General features: G+C 46.1%; 1 protein-coding gene across 1 annotated transcript in view; it reads left to right on the top strand.

The window, feature by feature from the left end:
- Positions 1–20,885, top strand: part of LOC138373264 (F-box DNA helicase 1-like) — a 116,288-nt gene that overhangs the window by 80,923 nt on the left and 14,480 nt on the right. Inside the window, exons 4-6 of the mRNA XM_069339305.1 lie at positions 7,987–8,931; positions 9,125–9,222; positions 14,008–14,122. Coding sequence (XP_069195406.1) covers positions 7,987–8,931; positions 9,125–9,222; positions 14,008–14,122 — 1,158 coding nt within the window. The remainder of the gene's footprint in view (positions 1–7,986; positions 8,932–9,124; positions 9,223–14,007; positions 14,123–20,885) is intronic.

The following is a 20,885-nucleotide window of genomic DNA, read 5'->3' as shown; positions in this document are numbered from 1 at the left end:
TAGGAGCCGATGCTTGGTGCTCGTCCTGGTCGCTTTAATGGCTATTCCTTTCTCCATCAACCCTACAGCTGTTGCTGGGGCTCCTAACTCTTCTGTTCTCTTGATTCGCTCTAATGTTCCCATTGTCCACTTACTTTTTCCTTCGTCTCTCCATTGTTCTGCTGCTCATATCTTTGTGAGGAAATGGTTCATGGTTTGTTCCATTTATCTCCTTCCGAGTATCCCGCTTTCTCTTCCTGATCTTGAACACCAATTGGACTCCTTGCCGTGGCCTGTGCTCCTGCTAGGTGATTTCAATTGTCGTCATTCCCTTTGGGATGATGATCTGATAAACACCCGAGGTCGCCTTCTCGAACCGTTCATCCTCTCTCCTTCCCTGTCTCATCTAAATTCTGGCGAGTCCTCTCATTTAGACTCTCGGACTCACTCCCTTTCCTGTCTTGATCTTTCTCTTTGCCCGTCTTCCCTTTCTTTAGATTTCGAGTGGGGGGTGTTCTTGATGACCTCCATGACAGTGACCATTTTTCCATCCATGTTTCCTTTTTCTCTTTTCACCCTCCCCTCTCCTTCCCTAGGTGGCGGTTTGCTGAGGCTGACTGGCCCCTCTTTACCTTCCGTGCTACTATCTCCGACCTCTCCATTCTGCCTCTCCCTTGCGCCCTCCTTTTTATGACACCATCTTCGACGCTGCTCTACGCTCTATTCCTCGCTCTTCTTCTCGGGGATCACGGAAGTGCGTTCTCTGGTGGAATGTGGACTGTGCTTGGGCTGTCTACTGTTAGCGTGCAACCTGGAAGAGACATCGTCGCCGGTAAACGACTGAATCTTTTCTTCTGTTTCGGAAGACAAGTGCGGTGGCTCGTAGGAGCATCCGTTCGGCTAAACGTGTATGTTGGATGTCTAATGTCTCCTCCAACACGTCCGAAACTCCACTACTACTGATCTGGAAGCGTATCCGCAAGATAGCGGATAAGTTTGTTCCTGATGTCTCACCGGTCCTTCACCTCACTGGTACTCTTGCGGTGGACCCGTTGCAGTTCGCAACAGAATTGGTTTCCCACTTTTCGTCTGTTAGCTGAAGTTCTCATCTCCCTCATTCCTTCCTTCATCGTAATCCTCTTCTTGAATCTCGTCCTTTGGATTTCTGTACCCATCTCAACCTTCCCTATAACGATCCCTTCTCTCTCTCTCTCTGATCTCCAGTCTGCCCTGGCTCTCTGCGGTTCTACGGTGGCAGGCTCCGATGGCATTCATTATGAGATGCTTAGACATCTCCCTCCATGCTCGTCTCAGTATTTACTAGGTCTTTAATCGGGTCTGGGAGTCTTCGTCAGTCCCTGAGGACTGGCTCGATGCTGTTGTCCTCCCTGTTCGGAAACCAGGGTCTCTTAGGTCATCCCCCAAGGATTTCCGCCCTATTTCCCTCATGAGTTGCCTGCAAACTCTTTGAACGTATGGTTAACGTTCGTCTGATGTGGTTCTTAGAGCACTATTACATCCTTTCCCCTTCTCTATTTGGTTCTCGCAAATGCCATAGCACAACAGATGTGCTGGTGAACTTGGAGGTCTATATCCGTACTGCTTTTGCCGCGAAGACCTCCGTTGTTGCCGTCCATTTTGTCCTGGAAAAGGGTTATGACACTACATGGCGGTATCATATTCTGTCCCAACTTCATTCTTTTGGCCATCGTGGGAATCTCCCTCTCTTCCTCCAAAGTGTCCTCTCGTCGTTCCTTTCGAGTGAGGCTCGTTACCACTCTCTCTGCCCCTTTTCAACAATATGAGGGTGTGCCCCAACGTAGTGTTCTGAACACTTATTCTTTTTTTGTTGCTCTCAATGATGGTCTTTCCTCCATTCTGGCATCTTCTCCGCTCTCTCTGTAGACGATCTTACCATTTGCCGTCAGGGTGATGATTCGCCTCTCCTTCAATGGCTGCTTCAACTTGCGATTGGTGCCTTGTCTTGGACCACCGATCATGGCTTCAAGTTCTCTGCGTCTAAGACTTGTGCTATGACTTTTACTCGGAAGCGTGTCATTCTTCGCCCCCTCTGTCTCTTTATGGACATCCCCTTGTGTACAAGGATTCTGCTAAGCTTCTGGGGTTAATCTTTGACATTAGTTTGTCTTGGTCAGCTGATATCTCTTACCTCGTCGCTGAATTCTCTATGGCTCTATCCCTCTTCAAGGTTTTCTCCCATACTTCTTGTGGGGGGCGTATAGGCATACGCTCCTCTCTCTCTCTCTCTCTCTCTCTCTCTCTCTCTCTCTCTCTCTCTCTCTCTCTCTCTCTCTCTCTCTCTCTCTCTCTCTCTCTCTCTCTCTCTCTCTCTCTCTCTGTCTCTCTCTCTCTCTCTCTCTCTCTCTCTCTCTCTCTGTCTCTCTGTCTCTCTGTCTCTCTGTCTCTCTGTCTCTCTGTCTCTCTGTCTCTCTGTCTCTCTGTCTCTCTGTCTCTCTGTCTCTCTGTCTCTCTGTCTCTCTGTCTCTCTGTCTCTCTGTCTCTGTCTCTGTCTCTGTCTCTGTCTCTGTCTCTGTCTCTGTCTCTGTCTCTGTCTCTGTCTCTGTCTCTGTCTCTGTCTCTCTCTCTCTGTCTCTCTCTCTCTGTCTCTGTCTCTGTCTCTGTCTCTGTCTCTGTCTCTCTCTCTCTGTCTCTCTCTCTCTGTCTCTCTCTCTGTCTCTGTCTCTGTCTCTGTCTCTGTCTCTGTCTCTGTCTCTCTCTCTGTCTCTCTCTCTGTCTCTGTCTCTGTCTCTGTCTCTGTCTCTGTCTCTCTCTCTGTCTCTGTCTCTCTCCATTCCTCACTCGTCCTGCCTAAACTCGATTATGGCTGCCCTGCATACTCGTCCGCTTCTCCTTCTACTCTTCGCCGCCTTGATGCTTTGCACCATGCTGGGTTGCACCTCAGCTCTGGGGCCTTTCATTCGACTTGCGCTCTCAGCTTGTATGTTGACACTGGTTTCCTATCTGTCCAGGACCGCCGTGATCGCTACTGTCTTTGCTATCTGGCTCAGTCCCTGCAACATCCTTCCTCTCTCCTGTCGTGCTTTGATTTTTATCCCTCCTGTAGTTCCCGTTCCTCGTCACCACCTCCCTCTTTGTGTCCGGCTATCTTGCTTACAGGTCTCTCTCCATTCGTCTTTCTCATATTTCCCCTCGTATTGTTCCTTCCTTGCCCCATGGAGGGTCCCCCTTCCGAAGTTTTGTACATCCTTGACCCGCACTACTGAAGCTTTTACTCCTCCTACGGTTCTGAAACGCCTTTTTCTTGAGCACTTTTCTTCATACTCCGGCTCCATTTCCATATTCACCGATGGGTCTAAGTCCGCGGACGGTGTGAGCTACTCCATTGTTTTTCCTGACCACACTTGTCGCCTTTCTTCAGAGGCTAGCATCTTCACAGCAGTGTTTTATGCTGTGCTCCATGCTCTCCGTCTCCTGCTCGTTGTCTATCTTCTTTTGTGATTGTAGTTGACTCTCGTAGTGCCCTCATGGCTCTCGGGTCCTTTAATCCTGTCCATCCCGTAGTTATCGAGATTCAACATTGGCTATTTCTTATCTATAGTAAATTTAAATCCGTCGAGTTTGGCCGAGTTCCCAGCCATGTTGGCGTTTCTTTAAATGTGTGTGCAGATGCTGCTGCTGGAGAGGCTATCCGCTCGTCCCGTTTCCCGTAAAGGTATTCTTTTTTCGACTTATCCGGTTATTCAATTCTCCATCCATGCCCGTTTCAGGGTTGTTGGTCTTCTGTTGTTGGTAACAATCTGCATACTCTTAAGCGTTGTGTCCCCGTGGCCTTCCTCCTGCCACTATAACCGGTGGTGGGAAACGGCTCTAGCACGGTTGTCTTGGCCATACTCGCTTAACTCAGTCACTTAATGGAGCGCCGCCCAGCTCCTCCTTGTTCAAATTGCATTGTCCCTCTTACTGTCGTGCATATCCTTGTTGTATGTCCTGACTTCCAGGATGAGCGTGTCTCTTGCTTTCCGACCGCCCCTTTCGGTCACTTGCCCCTGAATAGAATTCTTAGCGAATCGGATACTTTTGATATTGTTCGCCTTATGCGTTTCTGTTCTTGTATTGGCATCCTTGGTGATATTTAGCACCCTCTGATTATTCCGCACATTTGACGGTGCTACATAGCCTTCCCGGTTTGGTGCCTTCTTTTGATAATTACTTACAGCACCAGGGCTCCAATTATTATTTTTGGCTACAGCCAACCATTAAAAACTAGTTCCGAGGACTGGCCCTCAAGGGCCAATAAGGGCTTGGCACTTATCTACTACCAATCATCTTCTAAAACTTCCTAAAAGGTACATGAAATTCTTGTAGATTCGAGTCGGCTCTACCCAGCTAGCCGAAGGGACAAGGCTTCTTTGTAGTTGGAGACCAAAACAGACCTGGTCCACAGCGAGCGATGTTTACAGAAACTGATAATTATGTCCAAACCTGTCCCCTTCTAAGATACAGGGAGTGACACTGGACCCGCCTGGGATGGTGAGGAACCGGCGAGAGGGGGGGGGGGGAAGAGGGGGAATTGAGTGGGGGATGATGTGGGGAAGGGGGGACATAGTCACCGAGAGGATCAAGCGTGCAGGATCACGCTTCGGTCAACCTAGTGAGCCCTTGACTTTAGACGAATGGTGAAGTGGGATAAGGAAGGAATCAGCCGTTACACTGTCATCTTCTCTATACTCCGTTACCCTGCCATTATGTGGTGCTGGCTGTCTTCTGTATACTACATCACTCTTAAACACCTTCTGGACTCCTTGCTGGAGCCTGTGCTCCTGCTAGGTGATTTCAATTGTCATCATTCCCTTTTGGGTGATGTTCTGACAAACACCCGGGGTCGCCTTCTTGAGCCATTTATCTTCTCTTCTTCCCTGTCTCTTCTGAATTCTGGTGAGCCCACGCATTTTGGCTCTCGGACTCGCACCCTTTTTTGTCTTGATCTTTCTCTTTGCTCGTCGTCTCTCTACTTAGATTTCATGTGGCAGGTTCTTGATGACCTCCATGGCAGTGACCATTTCCCCATCCTTGTTACCTTTTTCGCTTTTCACCCTCCCTCTCTCCTTTCCTAGGTGGCAGTTTGCTAAAGCGGACTGGAACCTATTTACCATCAGTGCTGCTCGCTCTGACCTCTCCCATCTGCCTCTCCCTCGCTCTCTCCTCGTTTTTCATGACACCATCTTCGACGCTGCCCTCCGTTCTATTCCTTGCTCTTCCTCTTGGGGACAGTGGAAGTGCGTTCCCTGGTGGAATGCCGACTGTGCATGGGCTGTCCTCTGTAAGCGTGCAGCGTGAAAGAGACACCGCCGCCGGCAGACGGCAAATTCTTTTCTCTTGTTTCGGAGGGCAAGTGCGGTGGCCCGTAGGGCCATCTGTACGGCTAAACGTGAATGTTGGGGGGTCTTATGTCTCCACCATTACATCCCAACTCCTCTGCAGTAGATCTGGAAGTGTATCCAGAAGATAGCGGGTAAGTTTGTTCCCGATGTCTCGCCGGTCCTTCACCTCCGTGGTACTCTTGTGGCGGACCTGTTGCAGGTCGCTACCGAACTGGGTTTCCACTTTTCTTCTGTTAGCTCTTGTTTTCATCTTCCCCAATTTTTCCTTCTTCGTAAAAATGTCCTTGAATCTCGTCCCTTAGATTTCTGCACTCATTTTCGACTTCCCTATAACAATCCTATTTTTCTCTCTCTCTCTGAACTTCGGTCTGCCCTGGCCCTCTACAGTTCTACGGCGACGGGCTCCAATAGTGTTCATTGAGATGCTTCGCCATCTCCCTCCGTGCACGTCTCAGTATTTACTGAGTCTGTATAATCGGATCTGGGAGTCGTCGTCAGTCCTTGAGGACTGGTTCGATGCCGTTGTCCTTCCTGTTCGCAAACCAGGGTCTCTGGGAACATCCCCTAAGGACTTTCTCCTATTGCCCTCACAAGTTGTCTGCAAACTCTTTGAATGTATGTTACTGTCCGTCTGATTTGGTTCTTAGAACACCATCACCTCCTCTTCCCTTCTCAATTTGGTTTCCGCAAGTGCCACAGCACAACAGATGTTTTGGTGAACTTGGAGGTCTATATTTGTATTGCTTCTGCTGCGAAGACCTCCGTTGTTGCTGTCGTTTTTGACCTGGAAAAGGCTTACGACACCACTTGGCAATATCATATTCTATCCCAACTTCATACTTTTGGTCTTCGTGGTCATATCTCTACCTTTCTCCAAAGCTTCCTATCTCGTCGTTCCTTTCGGGTGAGGCTTGGTATCGCACGCTCTGCCTCTTTTTGGCAATACGAAGGTGTCCCCCAGGGTAGTGTTCTGAGCACTACTTTTTCTGGTTGTCCTCAATGGTCTTCTTTCCTCTCCTCTCTTCCTTCTGGCGTCTTCTCCTCTCTCTCTGTCGACGATCTTACCCTTTGCTGTCAGGGTGGTGATTCGCCTCTCCTTCAATGCCGGATTCAACTTGAGATTGATATAGTGTCGTCATGGGCCACCGATCATTGCTACAGGTTCTCTACGTCTAAGACTTCTGCTATGACTTTTACTAGGAAGTGTGTCATTCTTCGTCTATCTTTGTCGCTTTATGGTCACCCCGTTGTGTACAAGGATTCCGCTAAGCTTTTGGGGTTGATTTTTGACACTCATTTGACTTGGTTGCCCCATATCTCGTACCTCTTGGTGAATGCTCTAAGGCCCTACCCTCCTTCGGGTATTGTCCCATGTCAATGGGACATCCATGAAGGATGTCGGTCCTTGCAACATCCTTCCTCTCGCCTCTGTCGTGTTTTAACTTTTGCCCCTCCTGCGGTTCCAGTTCCTCTTCACCACCTCCCTCTTTCTATCCGGTTATCTCGCTTACAGGATTCTCTTTCAGTTCGTATTTCTAATTTCTCCTCATGTTGTTCATTCTTTGCCCCCTTGGAGAGTCCTCCTTCCGCAGTTTTGTAAAACCTTAACCCGTATCACTAAAGCTTTTACCCCTCCTACTGTTCTAAAACGCCTTTTCCTCGAGTACTTTTCTTCTCATTCCCGCTCCGTTTCCATCTCCAGCGATGGGTCTAAGTCTGACGACGGTGAAGGCTACTGTTGTTTTTCCTGATTGCACTTATGTGTCACTTACCTCCGGAGACTAGCATCTTTACAGCAGAACTTTATGCTATTCTCTCTGCTCTTCGTCTCCTGCTTTCTCGTTGTCAATCTTCCTTTGTAATTGTTGCTGACTCTCGTAGTGCCTTCATGGCTCTCATGTCCATTAATCCAGTTTATCCAGTGGTTCTCGAGATCCAGCATTGGCTGTTTCTTATTCACAGTAAATTTAAGTCGGTTGAGTTTTGCTGGGTTCCCAACCATATTGGTGTCTCTTTAAATGAGCGTGTGGATGCTGCCACCAGGGAAGCTGTCCACTCTTGTCCCATCTCTCGAAAAGGTTTCCCTTATTCCGACTTTTACCCGGTTATCCATTCCTCCGTCCTTACCCATTGGCAGGCTTGTTGGTCTTCTGTTACTGATAACAAACTACGTATTCTTAAGAGTTGTGTCCTCGTGGCCATCCTCCTACCACTGTAACCGGCGATGGGAAACGACTCTGGCGAGGTTGCGTATTGGCCATACTCACTTAACTCATGGTCACTCTTACGGTCGTACATATTATTGTTGAATGTCCCGACTTCCAGGACGAGCATGTGTTTTGTTTCCGACCATCCCCTGCGGCCGCTTGTCCCTCGATAGAATTCTTGGTTACTCGGATACTTTTGATATCTTTCCTTTTATGCGTTTCTGTTCTCGTATTGGCATCCTTGGTGATATTTAGCGCCCTCTGATTATCCCGCACATTTGATGGTGCTGCATAGCCTTCCCAGTTTCGTGCCTTCTTTTGATAATTACTTGTACTCCGTCACCCTTCCTTTACATGGTTCTGGTTGATATTTCACATAAATCGCATCTTTTCATTAGGTGACAGATGTTATTGAATTGTGCTATTGTTTGTTTCAGGTGCTTGTGGGAGACTCGTACCAACAGCTTGGCTCCTCCGGAGGGACAGTCAGCGCCCTGGATAAGGTTACCCACACTCACAAGTTTTTCCTCCACCAGTCTTTCAGGTTCGGACCGGAGGTGTCATATGTGGCACAATGTACTCTGGAAGCTCTCCATGGGGTTCCCCACCGGACTGTCGTCGGAGCAAAAATAAAGGACTCGTTTGTCCATGCTCCAAATCCTCGACTTTTTGACCCAAGCTCAAAACTTAAAAGGGCTTATATAGCCAAGTCAAATGTGGAACTTTATAAAATAGCCACGGAGATGTGTGAGGATACAAGGTACTTAGCAGCATCCATGACATTTGCTGGTGGGCTGAGTAAATATGGATATGACGATGTTATGGATATATTTAATTTATATCAAATTCAGGAGGGACTTGCCACAAGAGAATCGGCAAATATTCAGAACCCATTAGTGGCTAAGTTCGAAACAGTAGCCGAACTTAAGGAATATGCTGAATCTAACGATGACGACGAGCTATTTTCCAAAATTGAGATGTTCAAATACAGTGGGAGGAGGACACCCTATCACGTGACTCTGCTTACTCAGAGGTGCAGCAACACAGAGGCGTCCGTAGCAGACATTACCTTCAGTACCGTTCACATGGCCAAGGGCCTAGAATGGGACTGGGTTATATTGACAGGAGACTTTATTGACTTTATTGTTATTGATAATAACATTTTCTTGATTACAAATATTGATGAAGAGTTGAGGCTGGCGTATGTGTCTGTGACGCGAGCCATGAAGTTTTTCACCATCAACGAAGCAGTTCTCTATGCCCTCCTATTCGCCCATGACGAGCTGGACGTGTTAGTAGCGAGGAAAAGCGTCGAGGAGAGCGTTGTGTGTCTGTGGTGCCGCACCCTGGTCACCCCCGCGTCCTCCCCGCTCATAATTAAGGTACCTTCGCAATCATTTTATTTAAAACTCCTGTCATAATTTTGGTTCAAAAGTTATATATATTAAATTAAATGGTAATTTTGTGTAATATATAATTGTCGGCCTTGAAAATAATATATGACAGATCATATTAATTATATTGGGGAAAGTTGTCACATTCATGAATATACTTAATTTTGTACATAATTTTTAGGCACTGTCATACTACATATGTCATAGTGGTAACCGGTTTCCTGGAGGATATATGTGCAATGGGTGTGCAACAAATGAAATATTCGAAGCCGCCATCAGGTGAGAAGCAAGTTGTTGGGGGGTGCTGAGAGTTGTTGGGGGGTGCTGAGAGTTGTTGGGGGTGCTGAGAGTTGTTGGGGGTGTTGAGAGTTGTTGGGGGGTGCTGAGAGTTGTTGGGGGGTGCTGAGAGTTGTTGGGGGGTGCTGAGAGTTGTTGGGGGGTGCTGAGAGTTGTTGGGGGTGTTGAGAGTTGTTGGGGGTGCTGAGAGTTGTTGGGGGTGCTGAGAGTTGTTGGGGGTGCTGAGAGTTGTTGGGGGTGCTGAGAGTTGTTGGGGGGGTGCTGAGAGTTGTTGGGGGGGTGCTGAGAGTTGTTGGGGGGGTGCTGAGAGTTGTTGGGGGGTGCTGAGAGTTGTTGGGGGGTGCTGAGAGTTGTTGGGGGGTGCTGAGAGTTGTTGGGGGGTGCTGAGAGTTGTTGGGGGGTGCTGAGAGTTGTTGGGGGGTGCTGGGAGTTGTTGGGGGGTGCTGGGAGTTGTTGGGGGGTGCTGGGAGTTGTTGGGGGGTGCTGGGAGTTGTCGGGGGGTGCTGGGAGTTGTCGGGGGGTGCTGGGAGTTGTCGGGGGGTGCTGGGAGTTGTTGGGGGGTGCTGGGAGTTGTTGGGGGGTGCTGGGAGTTGTTGGGGGGTGCTGGGAGTTGTTGGGGGGTGCTGGGAGTTGTTGGGGGGTGCTGGGAGTTGTTGGGGGGTGCTGGGAGTTGTTGGGGGGTGCTGGGAGTTGTTGGGGGGTGCTGGGAGTTGTTGGGGGGTGCTGGGAGTTGTTGGGGGGTGCTGGGAGTTGTTGGGGGGTGCTGGGAGTTGTTGGGGGGTGCTGGGAGTTGTTGGGGGGTGCTGGGAGTTGTTGGGGGGTGCTGGGAGTTGTTGGGGGGTGCTGGGAGTTGTTGGGGGGTGCTGGGAGTTGTTGGGGGGTGCTGGGAGTTGTTGGGGGGTGCTGGGAGTTGTTGGGGGTGCTAAGAGTTGTCAGGTGTACATCAATTTAGTGTTATTCCGTCTAATATATATATATATATATATATATATATATATATATATATATATATATATATATATATATATATATATATGCGGAAAATCCACAGAGAAATATGAAAGGAGGTGAACGTTTCGGCTTTGTTAAAGCCTTTGTCAACACCAGACTGACTAAGGAGAAGGGAGAAGGGGAGGATATATAGGCCGACACCTGACCAACCCATCCCTAGGGTTGGTCAGGTGTCGGCCTATATATCCTCCCCTTCTCCCTTCTCCTTAGTCAGTCTGGTGTTGACAAAGGCTTTAACAAAGCCGAAACGTTCACCTCCTTTCATATTTCTCTGTGGATTTTCCGCATAAAATGATCAGTGTTTTGTGATCGTCAATTGCATATATATATATAATATATATATATATAATATATAATATATATATAATATATATATATTATATATATATATATATATATATATATATATATATATATATAATATATATAGGAAGGGAGTACCACCTCTAGCTGGAAGAAGGGGGACCCATAGCCTCGGAGGAAACCATGCATAACGCATTAGAGGGAATGTTTAGATCCCCTCCAATACAGTTTCTGTGTGCTTTTCTCCTACCACCCCCTTCCTTAAATATTTTTTGTGCTTTATTATGCATTTGATGGTTACAAGATATACATGGGTTGATACAAAAATAATAATGCAAAAAGGTGCTTAAAGGTTATGGATCTCTTGAAAAACACAACAATGGGAAACATTGATGAATGTCACAGACGGGTTCGATCATTGTTGCAAGTCAAACACTTCTTCGAATTCCTCTGAAGTTGGACTAGTGCCCAAGACGCAACAGGCATTTCCCCTCTGAATCGCAACACTGAGGCGCTGGAACAAGAAACTTTTTGCTCTCTGGTCTTTTGTAGCGCTGATCAATTTGTCCCCCAATTCCTTCAGGAACTTCAATGCACATTTTCCCCACGAACCGAGGGTCTCCGAGCCGATCGGAACAAAGCTGTAGCAGTGTGCTAGACCTCTGTATTTAATAATTTTCTGCGATTCCCTGAAAGAAGCAGCACCCCCGCTTTCACGTGTGCTGTAGTGGAGGTAGGTACTGGCCAGTTTGGCAGTGCACGTGTAGTCCCATACCACTTGCTTACCATCCTTCCAAGGTAGCAAGGTGACCCCATCAGGGCGCTTCTGAGGGTCGTTAGGTCTGGATAAGTGTGGTTCTCTTTGTGCCGGGCAACGGGCTGTGGCGAGGCTCCTCTTGATGATGTCGTTGACTTCTTCATGTCTTGCAATTTTACCCTGTGATTTACGACATACCAGACCATGACGACCATATTGGTCTGCCATCGCAGTTCCGCAGATGCACCTATGTTCGGTGAGGATGGGGGCGGCAAGGCGAAGGGCAACTCCAATGCGGAGAGCGTCATGACTGAGGCGAGTTCCCAGGGCTGCATTGGGCACAGCAAATAAAAAATCCCCGGCGTGGGGGGCTGTTACCGCTAGGAGGCGGGCTTTGTTTTCAGCATCAGCGTTGTCAATCATTGCTGTGACAGTCTTTTCCATTATGGGGCTATCCCAGTGGGCCTGCTTGTGGTCTTTTGGGACTTGTGGTCGGGGTTGAGGGTGTGCAATGGTGTCCCATTGTCTGGCTGCTTCGATGAACGTTTGATCATGAGTTCCCGCTGTCTCTCTCATACGCTCTGGTAGGATCTGCCCTACCAATTCGTTGGCTGCTGTACATGAGGATAAGAATGCTGGAAGTGCTACCTCAGTTGCCTTTCGTATGCCTATCCCTCCAAATCTCACTGGTAGTGTTGCTTGGTCCCACTGACTGTCATCTAAATCTAGGTTGAGCGCCTTCCTGAATATTGACCTGAGGAGCTCATCATATTGATTTAGAAGTGGGTTGCCAAAAGTTGGTGCACACCTTAAGAAGTATGTTAGCCTGGGCAAGGTAAGGCACTTTGTGAGAAGGTAGAGGGCATCGTGGGAGTCCAAGTCCCCAATTCTCTCTTCCATCCTCTTTAGGTCTCTAAACTTTTCGTCAAGGACTGCAGCAATGGCATTGTGGCCCAGAGGTGCTCCGAGTAGTGTGCTGTCGGTAGGTTTAACGACTGAGGCTTCTGGTAGAACTGATTTCACTGCTCTAATGATTACTTCACTAGATGCAATAATTTCGCACTTGGAGGGGCTAAGAACGAGACCCATGGACTCCCCCCGTGTCTTCACCAGCTGTAAGTCTTCTAGCAGGGAATCTTGTGTGCCTGCCAGAGTGCCATCATCCAGGAACCAGATGTTGAGCTCACTGGACAGTCTGGTTGTAATTTCTCGAACCGCTATGCAAAAGAGGAACGGTGCAAGTGGGTCACCCTGTTGAATTCCCTCTGCTGAGGTGACTTCATGTTTGTCAAACAGGAGGGTTGAGTCTTTGCTGTAGCCTGCTGACACAAACGGGAGAATGCTTGGGCAATGTTCCTGGACTGCAGTGAGGATTGCTTCCCTTTTGACCGAGTTGAAAGCGTTTTTAAAATCTAATTTTACTACTGCCTGGTCTTCAGTAAGAGAGCTAATGTAGGCTCGTGCAGCATGAGCCGCTGCTTCACAGCCTTGGGGGACTCCAAACCCCAGCTGGTTGGGTTGCAGCATGGTGGCTGCTTCCGTTCGGATACTTCTGACAGCAGCCCTTGCAACTAGGCGGCGAAGGGTATTACCAACGGCAATGGGTCTGATTCCTTCCCCTTCTTTTTGAGGGCACATAGGGATGCACCAAAGAAGAATGGTTTGATTTCATCGGGGATTAACCCGGCGAGGCAGTTGTTGACAAACGTTGTGATTTCTGTCAGGAGCGCTTCTGCAGCTGGGCCAAGAACAGGGTTCACCATTTCCTTCACATGTTGAGGTCTTACCCTGTGTAGCCTCCTGAGGAGCCCGGGGGAAATGAAACGATAGCTTTATAAACCTCTGACTCCCGGAGGACGAGAGGTTCCTGGTTAGGGGCGAGCCTGACCTGTGGGGGAGGTCCACCTACGGCCCTGAGGGGGTGTTTTTCTCTCAGTGCTTGGGCTGTGGTTTCATCCCTGGGCAAAATTTTGTCCTCACTTGTGATTAACCTGAGTGCCCCGACTGTATTGCCCTCTTCAATTTTCTTGCTGACTTGGGTACCTAATTTTCTGTTGTCGCTGATTGTCGTACTTGGTCTGCCTCGGCGGTGTTTGGTGTGTTTGGGGAGGCGGACTAGGTTGTCAGCCCTAGGAAATTCCCTAATTGCTTTATTGACGGATGAGGCCAGTGTCTTGCCTCCTCTGTCTGGTACACCTAAGCATGCATTGCCAAAAAGTAACACTGTGCCAGGCTTTGATGGTATCAGGTGCATCAAGGTTATTTGACCCTCTGTTGACTTTTGCGATGAGGTCCGTGTATTTCCCTGCAGCAATATATATATATATATATATATATATATATATATATATATATATATATATATATATATATATATATATATATATATATATATATATATATATATATATATATATATATATATATATATATATATATATATATATATATATATATATATATATATATATATATATATATATATATATATAATATATATAATCTCTCTTCTCTCGCTCCCCCCTCTCTTCTGTCTTCCACCCTTTCTCCATCTTCCACTTCTTCATTAGTGTACTATCTCGCTCCATCCCTCCTCATTTCTACCAATAAGAACAAAACATTTATTTTAGTATTTTAATTAATTTATTTTTTCTGTTGAAAATCTTATATTTCAATTCAAGAATATTATGTTTCAGAACACATAGATCGATAGATTGTGAAATGGAAGTCTTTGCTCGAGCCTCCCGCTTAAGGTTGATCACTGGGAAGCAGCACGAATCAGCCCGCTACAACTACAACTCAACGAACAGGGTAATAATTTGTTACAAAGATCAGCAGACAATTACCTGACCTTCAAAGCTCAGTAGACTAATTCCTGGCCTACCAAGCTTAGTAGACCACTTATATCTGACGTTCAAATCTAAGGTGGCTAACACGTGACCTGCAAAGATTAGCAAACTAATACCTAGTAGACTAACACCTAACCCTGAAACCTCAGTAAACTAATACCCGACCTTCAAAGATTAGTAGACTAACACCTAACTTTCAAAACTTAGTAGCCTAAAACCTTACCTGCTAAGCTGAGAAGACTAAGACGACCTTCAAAACACAATTGGCTAACACCTGACCTTCAAAGCGTAGTAGACTAATACCTGACGTTCAAAGATCAAAAGATTAATAAGTGACCTTCATAGTTCAGTATACTAATAAGTGACCTTCAAAGCTAAATAAACTAATACCTGCCCTTCAAAACTCAGTTGACTAAAGTCTACCCTTCAAAGCACAGCAGACTAATACATTTTTAGATTTTTTTTTCAGTGATATTCCTGCATGGTGCTCTAAGCCTCTGGCTGGCCCACTAAGTGTTACTTGTTTTTGTTTGTTTTACATAGGTGGAGTATGAGTATTTATGACTCGTATGTTAGTTTCGATAAGATTATGCACTATATCTTTAACAACTTTTTCTGCTCTGTTGATTATTTGTTGATATCTTATTAGGTTTGTTACTGTGCACTGTGTTAAATAATGTAACAGTGATCTGTCGGGCATTTTTCCTCGGTGCTAACATTTCCTGTCATCTTCTGGAACCTTTAAGCCTATTTCAAAAGCACATGGGTATCCAAGTGTGATGCGATGTAAGTGTACTTCTGTTGTTCTACTGCTCCCTTTTATCAAATTAAGTTGTTCGTAAATGGTTGAATTCTTGTACTAACCCGCAGATCCTAATGTTGCAACTGCTGTGTTGTGGTCACTGTACGTCTTCTGCATTGCTCTATTTCAAATTTCTGTAAACTCTAATTATGTGATAGATTCAGTGGTATGTTAATGTCTACATTTTGTCTCTTAGTTCCAGGTTTGCAGCTTCGTCTACAATGTCATTCCCTATTATTCCCACATGACTTCGCACCCAGTTGATAAGTATCTGACGGCCTTGACGTTTGAGTGTTTGCATTAATGATATGACATTTATGGTCAGATGGCTGTTGTCACGTATCGGTTCTTGTTGCATGGTTTCAATGGCAGTTCACGAATCCGTATGTATGACAACATGTCGGTGTTCAGCAAGAGCATGTTGCAAAGCCTATTGAATGGCTAGCATCTCTGTAAGGTTGAACACCCATTTGAGTCTCTCCAACTAACTACAGAATTTCCTGCCTTAACTGCTGCTCCGGTTTCTTGTCCCTGCTGGTCTGCTGATCCATCTGTGAAGTATGTGGTGATATCAGATGCAAAATTTGCTACTATATTCATCTATGCAAAGCTGCATAGCAGATCAGGATTAATGTTTTTTTTTTCCTTCAAGAACCATAATCCTGGTCTGCTGGCAGCAATTCCCAAAAGGTTTTCATAACCAAGTCTGCATGTATTTCGTCGACACCACTCTGACTGTATTTGTTGTATCGAATGTATTGGTGGTGTTTATTGCACAATGGGTCCACATGTTGCTATTCGAAGCTCCTCTGTCCCCACGTTAGTACTCCAGTGATTCTTATCTTTATCTTTAGGTGAACTGATTCTTGGTCTAGTCACTATCTTGGTCAGCATGCAGGCAGCAATCCCTTTTACCCTATTTCAATCGTTGTTAGTATAGTTTCTAGTCTTAAGTTCAGTATTTTTGTCCATCTGGGAGCCGATGTTATGACTAGCATTGCACCATTTTAAATAACCTCAATCTTTGCCCACTGGTCAGGAGAAAGAGTGAGTAAAGCAGGCGCTGCATAATCAACCAGGGAACGAACTCTGTGTATGTAAAACATTCTTAATATTTTGAGTCCTGCTCTGAGACGGGGCCCTGTGATTTGTTCTCAATATATTCAGTAATGATTTTTGCTCTCTCCTTCAGATATTGAATTTGCTTGCTGAATGTCATTTTAAAATCAATCCACACTCAAAGATATTGATATTGTCATCCACTGAAGGTTAATGTAGTGAATGCGTAGATGCCTGTCTGGAGTGTTGCGACCTAGACTCATTGCCTTTGAGTTCTGTGTAAATATTTTTAGCCATAAAACGTTGCATTCAGATGTTACTTTATCTAACGTTCCTTTGTTTTTTTAAAGCACATTTGTTGTTCTGCACTTCAAAAAAAAAGTACAAGACCTCTGACGATTATTGCTATATCAGCATAGGTGATCTATATCTGATCTGATCTATTGGGAGCCGGTCGGCCGAGTGGACAGCACGCTGTACTTGTGATCCTGTGGTCCTGGGTTCGATCCCAGGCGCCGGCGAGAAACAATGGGCAGAGTTTCTTTCACACAATGCCCCTGTTACCTAGCAGTAAAATTGGTACCTAGGTGTTAGTCAGCTGTCACGGGCTGCTTCCTAGGGGAGACCTGGTTGAGGACCGGGCCGCGGGGACACTGATAGCCCCGAAATCCTCTCAAGATAACCTCAAGATAGCTTGGCAATTTAACCCTCCTCTGCAAATGTCATGGTAACTAGGTTTACCATAGGGATGTAAAAAAGACTAGGACTGACTCCTCCTCCTCCTTGTGGAGTCCCATTCTTATTCAAGTGGTAGTCTGACACTTGGCCTTGCAGCTTTACTCTGGCATCCCTGTGACTTACGTAATCTTGAATCCATGTTAGCATGTTTCCCTTTATAACTTTTTCAACTAAGGTGTGTAAAATTGCTTGCAGGCTTGCAAGGTCAAATGCTTTTGCTAGAACCGGATCCAAGTTAACTGTTTCTAGTAATGTTGCTATGCATTTGGCAGTACCTACCTACCTCTTCTGAAGTCAAATATGTGCTTATGCAGATGTCCAGTCTTCGACATTTGCCTATTTAAGGCTATCAGTTCTGCAGTTTCATTTATGCATGATGGTTATTAAATGGGGCTAAATGCCAGATTGCTCTCGGCTTTTGATTCTGAATGATGTCTGCTTCTTTCAAACAGGTTGGTAGTTTGCGTTGCTCCCAAGATGCATTGATAACGTCTAATATTCCATTTTCTCCATCAGGACCTGCATGTGCGTTCAATGAGTATGTAATGTTACCAGCACCTGGTGCAGTATTCTTATATCATCTTCTTTGGCTCTGATTAGTTCTTGTTTGGTAAAGGGACAGTGTTATGACAATGCTTAACCAGATAAGATTGGATATGCTGAGGTCATACCAGTAATTGTTAATGTACATGTATTAAAATTTTACTCGGCTGCAATATTTAAATTTATTTACATAGTTAACTCAGAAGTATTTAACTCATGAGAGGAGATTCAGGACTTGGTTAAATTTCATTGTTTGTGAACTTTAACTTTTGAGAGAAGATTCCTGACTTTTTTTCAGTTATTGTTGAACTCTTACTTTTGAAGACGAAATAATTTACTTTGTCATTTGCCAGTCATTGAGGAAACTAATTTCAGTAGAGAGTTTCTAGATTCTGTCATATTTTCAGTCATTGTGGACTGGAACGAGAATGGCGTTCCCTCTATATTCGAAGAAAACAAATAACGAAACATCTCAAACGCTGCACTCTATCCCAATAACGATGAGGAAGGCTATCTATGGAAGTAGAAATGATCGAGCTGAAGCCGAGAGAATCATATAAAATCAGAGAGGCAAAAGGCCATAAGTGAAATAGAGAGGAACCCGAAATACATTTTCTCGTATATAAAAACAAAAACAAAAATTACATCCAGCATTGGGCCCTTGTGCAAGGGTGATGGATTTTTCACATATGAAAACAAACAAATGAGTGAAATACTGAGGCGTCAGTACGATTCTGTTTTCAGTAAACCCCTGACCACATCGAAGATCGATGATCCAAATGAATTCTTCATGAATTTGACGCCAACATCGAACCACATCAGATGTCACCCTAACCCCACTAGAATTTGAAGTAGCCATAGACAGCATGCCAATGCTGTCTGCATTGTCTGCACACAGCATGCTATTGCTGTCTGCATTCTCTGCACACAGCATGCCAATGCTATCTGCACTAGACTCACTCAGGAATTCTATATTCATAAAGAAGTGAATAACACCACTTTCACAGGCCCTAAACATCTTTGGAGATGGAGCCTAGACACTGGCGTCACCTGACATATTTAAAACAACGGAGATCGCGCCACTTCACAAAGGTAGTAAAGCAGATGCAAAAAGTATAGACCTCACAAATAAAAATCTTTGAAAGTGTGCTAAGAAGTAAGATTACAAATCGCATGGAAACACATCTACATAACCCTGGCATCCTTGGTGATATTTAGCGCCAATTATTGATTATTATTGATTATTCTGATTGTTCCGCACATTTGATGGTCCTACATAGCCTTCCAGGTTTGGTGCCTTCTTTTGATAATTACTAACTTACATAATCCTGGACAACACTGGTTTAGAACAGGGTGCTCCTGCCTTTCTCAGTTGCTAAATCACTATGACATGGCCTTAGGTTCCATGGAAGACAAGCAAAACGCAGATGTAATATAAACAGACTTTGGTAAAGTTTTCGACAAATGTGGCCATGGTGTTATTGCGCACAAAATTGTGTGCAAAAGGAATTTCTGGCAAAGTAGGGAGATGGATCTTCAATTTCAGAACGAAAAGAACCCAAGTGTAATAGTCAACAGAGTAAAATCCAGATTATCGGCTATGAAAAGCTGTCCCCCAAGGTACCGTACTTGCTCCGGTACGGACATAAACAAGGATAGTCATTGCAGCACTGTATCTTCGTGGGAATCTTCCTCTCGTCCTCCAAAGCTTCCTCTCTCATCGTTCCTTTCGAGTGAGGCTTGGTACCACACTCTCTGCCCCTTTTAGGCAATATGAGGGTGTACCCCAAGGTAGTGTTCTGAGCACTACTCTTTTTCTAGTTACCCTCACTGGTCTTCTTTCCCTCCGTCCTTCTGGCGTCTTCTCTGCTCTCTGTCGAAGATCTTATCCTTTGCTGTTGGGGTGATGATTCGCATCTCCTTCAATGGCGGCTTCAACTTGCGATTGATGCCATGTCGTCATGGGCCACCGATCATGGCTTCAAATTCTCTACATCTAAGTCTTGTGCTATGACTTACTCGGAAGCGTGTTGTTCTTCATCCCTCTTTGTTGCTTTATGGTCATCCCCTTGTGTACGAGGATTCCGCTCAGCCTTTGGGGTTAATCTATGACACTCGTTTGTATTGGTTGCCCCATATCTCTTACCTCAGAGTTGAATGCTCTAAGGCTCTAACTCTCCTTAAGGTTTTATCCCATATTTCTTGGGGGAGTGGATAGGTGCACGCCCCTCATTACGTTCCACTCTCGTCCTGTCTAAGCTCGATTATGGTTGCCCTGCTTGCTCGTCTGCTTCTCCCTCTACTCTTCGCCGTCTTGATCCTTTGCACCATACTGGGTTGCACCTCAGCTCTGGTGCCTTTCGTTCGACTCCCGCCCTCAGCTTGCATGTTGACACTGGCTTCCATTCTCTACAGGACCGCCGTGATCGCTACTATCTCCGCTATCTTGCGCGGTTCTTGCTATCTTGTGCAGTCCTTACTATCTTGTGCAGTCCTAGCAACATCCTTCCACTCGCCTCTGTTTTGCTTTGACTTTTACCCCTCCTGTAGTTCATGTTCCTCTTCACCGCCTCCCTCTTTCTGTCCAGTTATCTCACTTACAGGATTCTTTTTCAGTTCGTATCTAATATTTCTCCTCGTATTGTTTTTTCCTTGCCCCCTTGGATTCCCACCCACCCCCACCTCCAAAATTTTGTACATCCTTGACCCACAACGCTAAAGCTTTTACCCCTCCTATGGTTCTGAAACCCCTTTTTCTTGTGCACTTTTCTTCACACTCCTGCTCCGTTTCCACCTTCACTGATGGGTCTAAGCCTGCGGACGGTTTAGGCTACTGTTGTTTTTCCTGACCGCACTTGTCACCTTCTTCCGGAGACTAGCATGATCACAGCAGAACTTTATGCTACTCTCTGTGCACTTCGTCTCCTGATTTCTCATTGCCAATCCTACTTTGTGGTTGTAGTTGACTCACGTAGTGCCCTCATGGCTCTAGGGTCCTTTAAACCAGTCCATCCAGTGGTCGTTGAGATTCAACATTGGCTCCCCCTCCCCGCTCAGCTCGTTGTCGCCGTGTGGGGGCTTCGTGGGCGGCTGCCGGAGTGTGACGCTCCTTGGGGCAGTCCTCTGTCCTTTTCTAGCCTTGTGCTCCTGCTGCCGTCCTCTCCAATTCTGCTGGGCATCTTTTCCTTTTCCTTCTGTTTCGTTTTTCTCCCCCCTCTTTTCCTATCTGCTTGCCGTTTCCTGCCGACCTTTTGCTCGTTCTGGTTCTTCCCTTGGACTTCTTCTATTTTGACGCCCGGGTGCTTGAGGAGGCATACTCTTGCACCCGTAGAACTGTAGTACCCGACGTTGAGAGCGAGGGGAACCTTTTATTGTCAATCCCCCTTTCGTCACTGAAACCGATCTCGACGGACTGTCGGTTTCTTAAGGTGGCGTTTGTGGGGCGTATACTCACGGCGCACCCCTAGCAGGCCCCGACAAGATCGGCGATAGCTTCTTGTTGGGTGTCCTGCCTCTAATTGTGGCTCCATGGTGGGTGTGGGGGCACATTCCTGGTTGATACCTGGTTGATACCTGCTTGATG

The sequence above is a fragment of the Procambarus clarkii genome, chromosome 41, assembly GCF_040958095.1.
Source record: "Procambarus clarkii isolate CNS0578487 chromosome 41, FALCON_Pclarkii_2.0, whole genome shotgun sequence".
NCBI classification, from domain to species: domain Eukaryota; kingdom Metazoa; phylum Arthropoda; class Malacostraca; order Decapoda; family Cambaridae; genus Procambarus; species Procambarus clarkii.
This window is presented reverse-complemented; position numbering and strand designations above follow the sequence as displayed.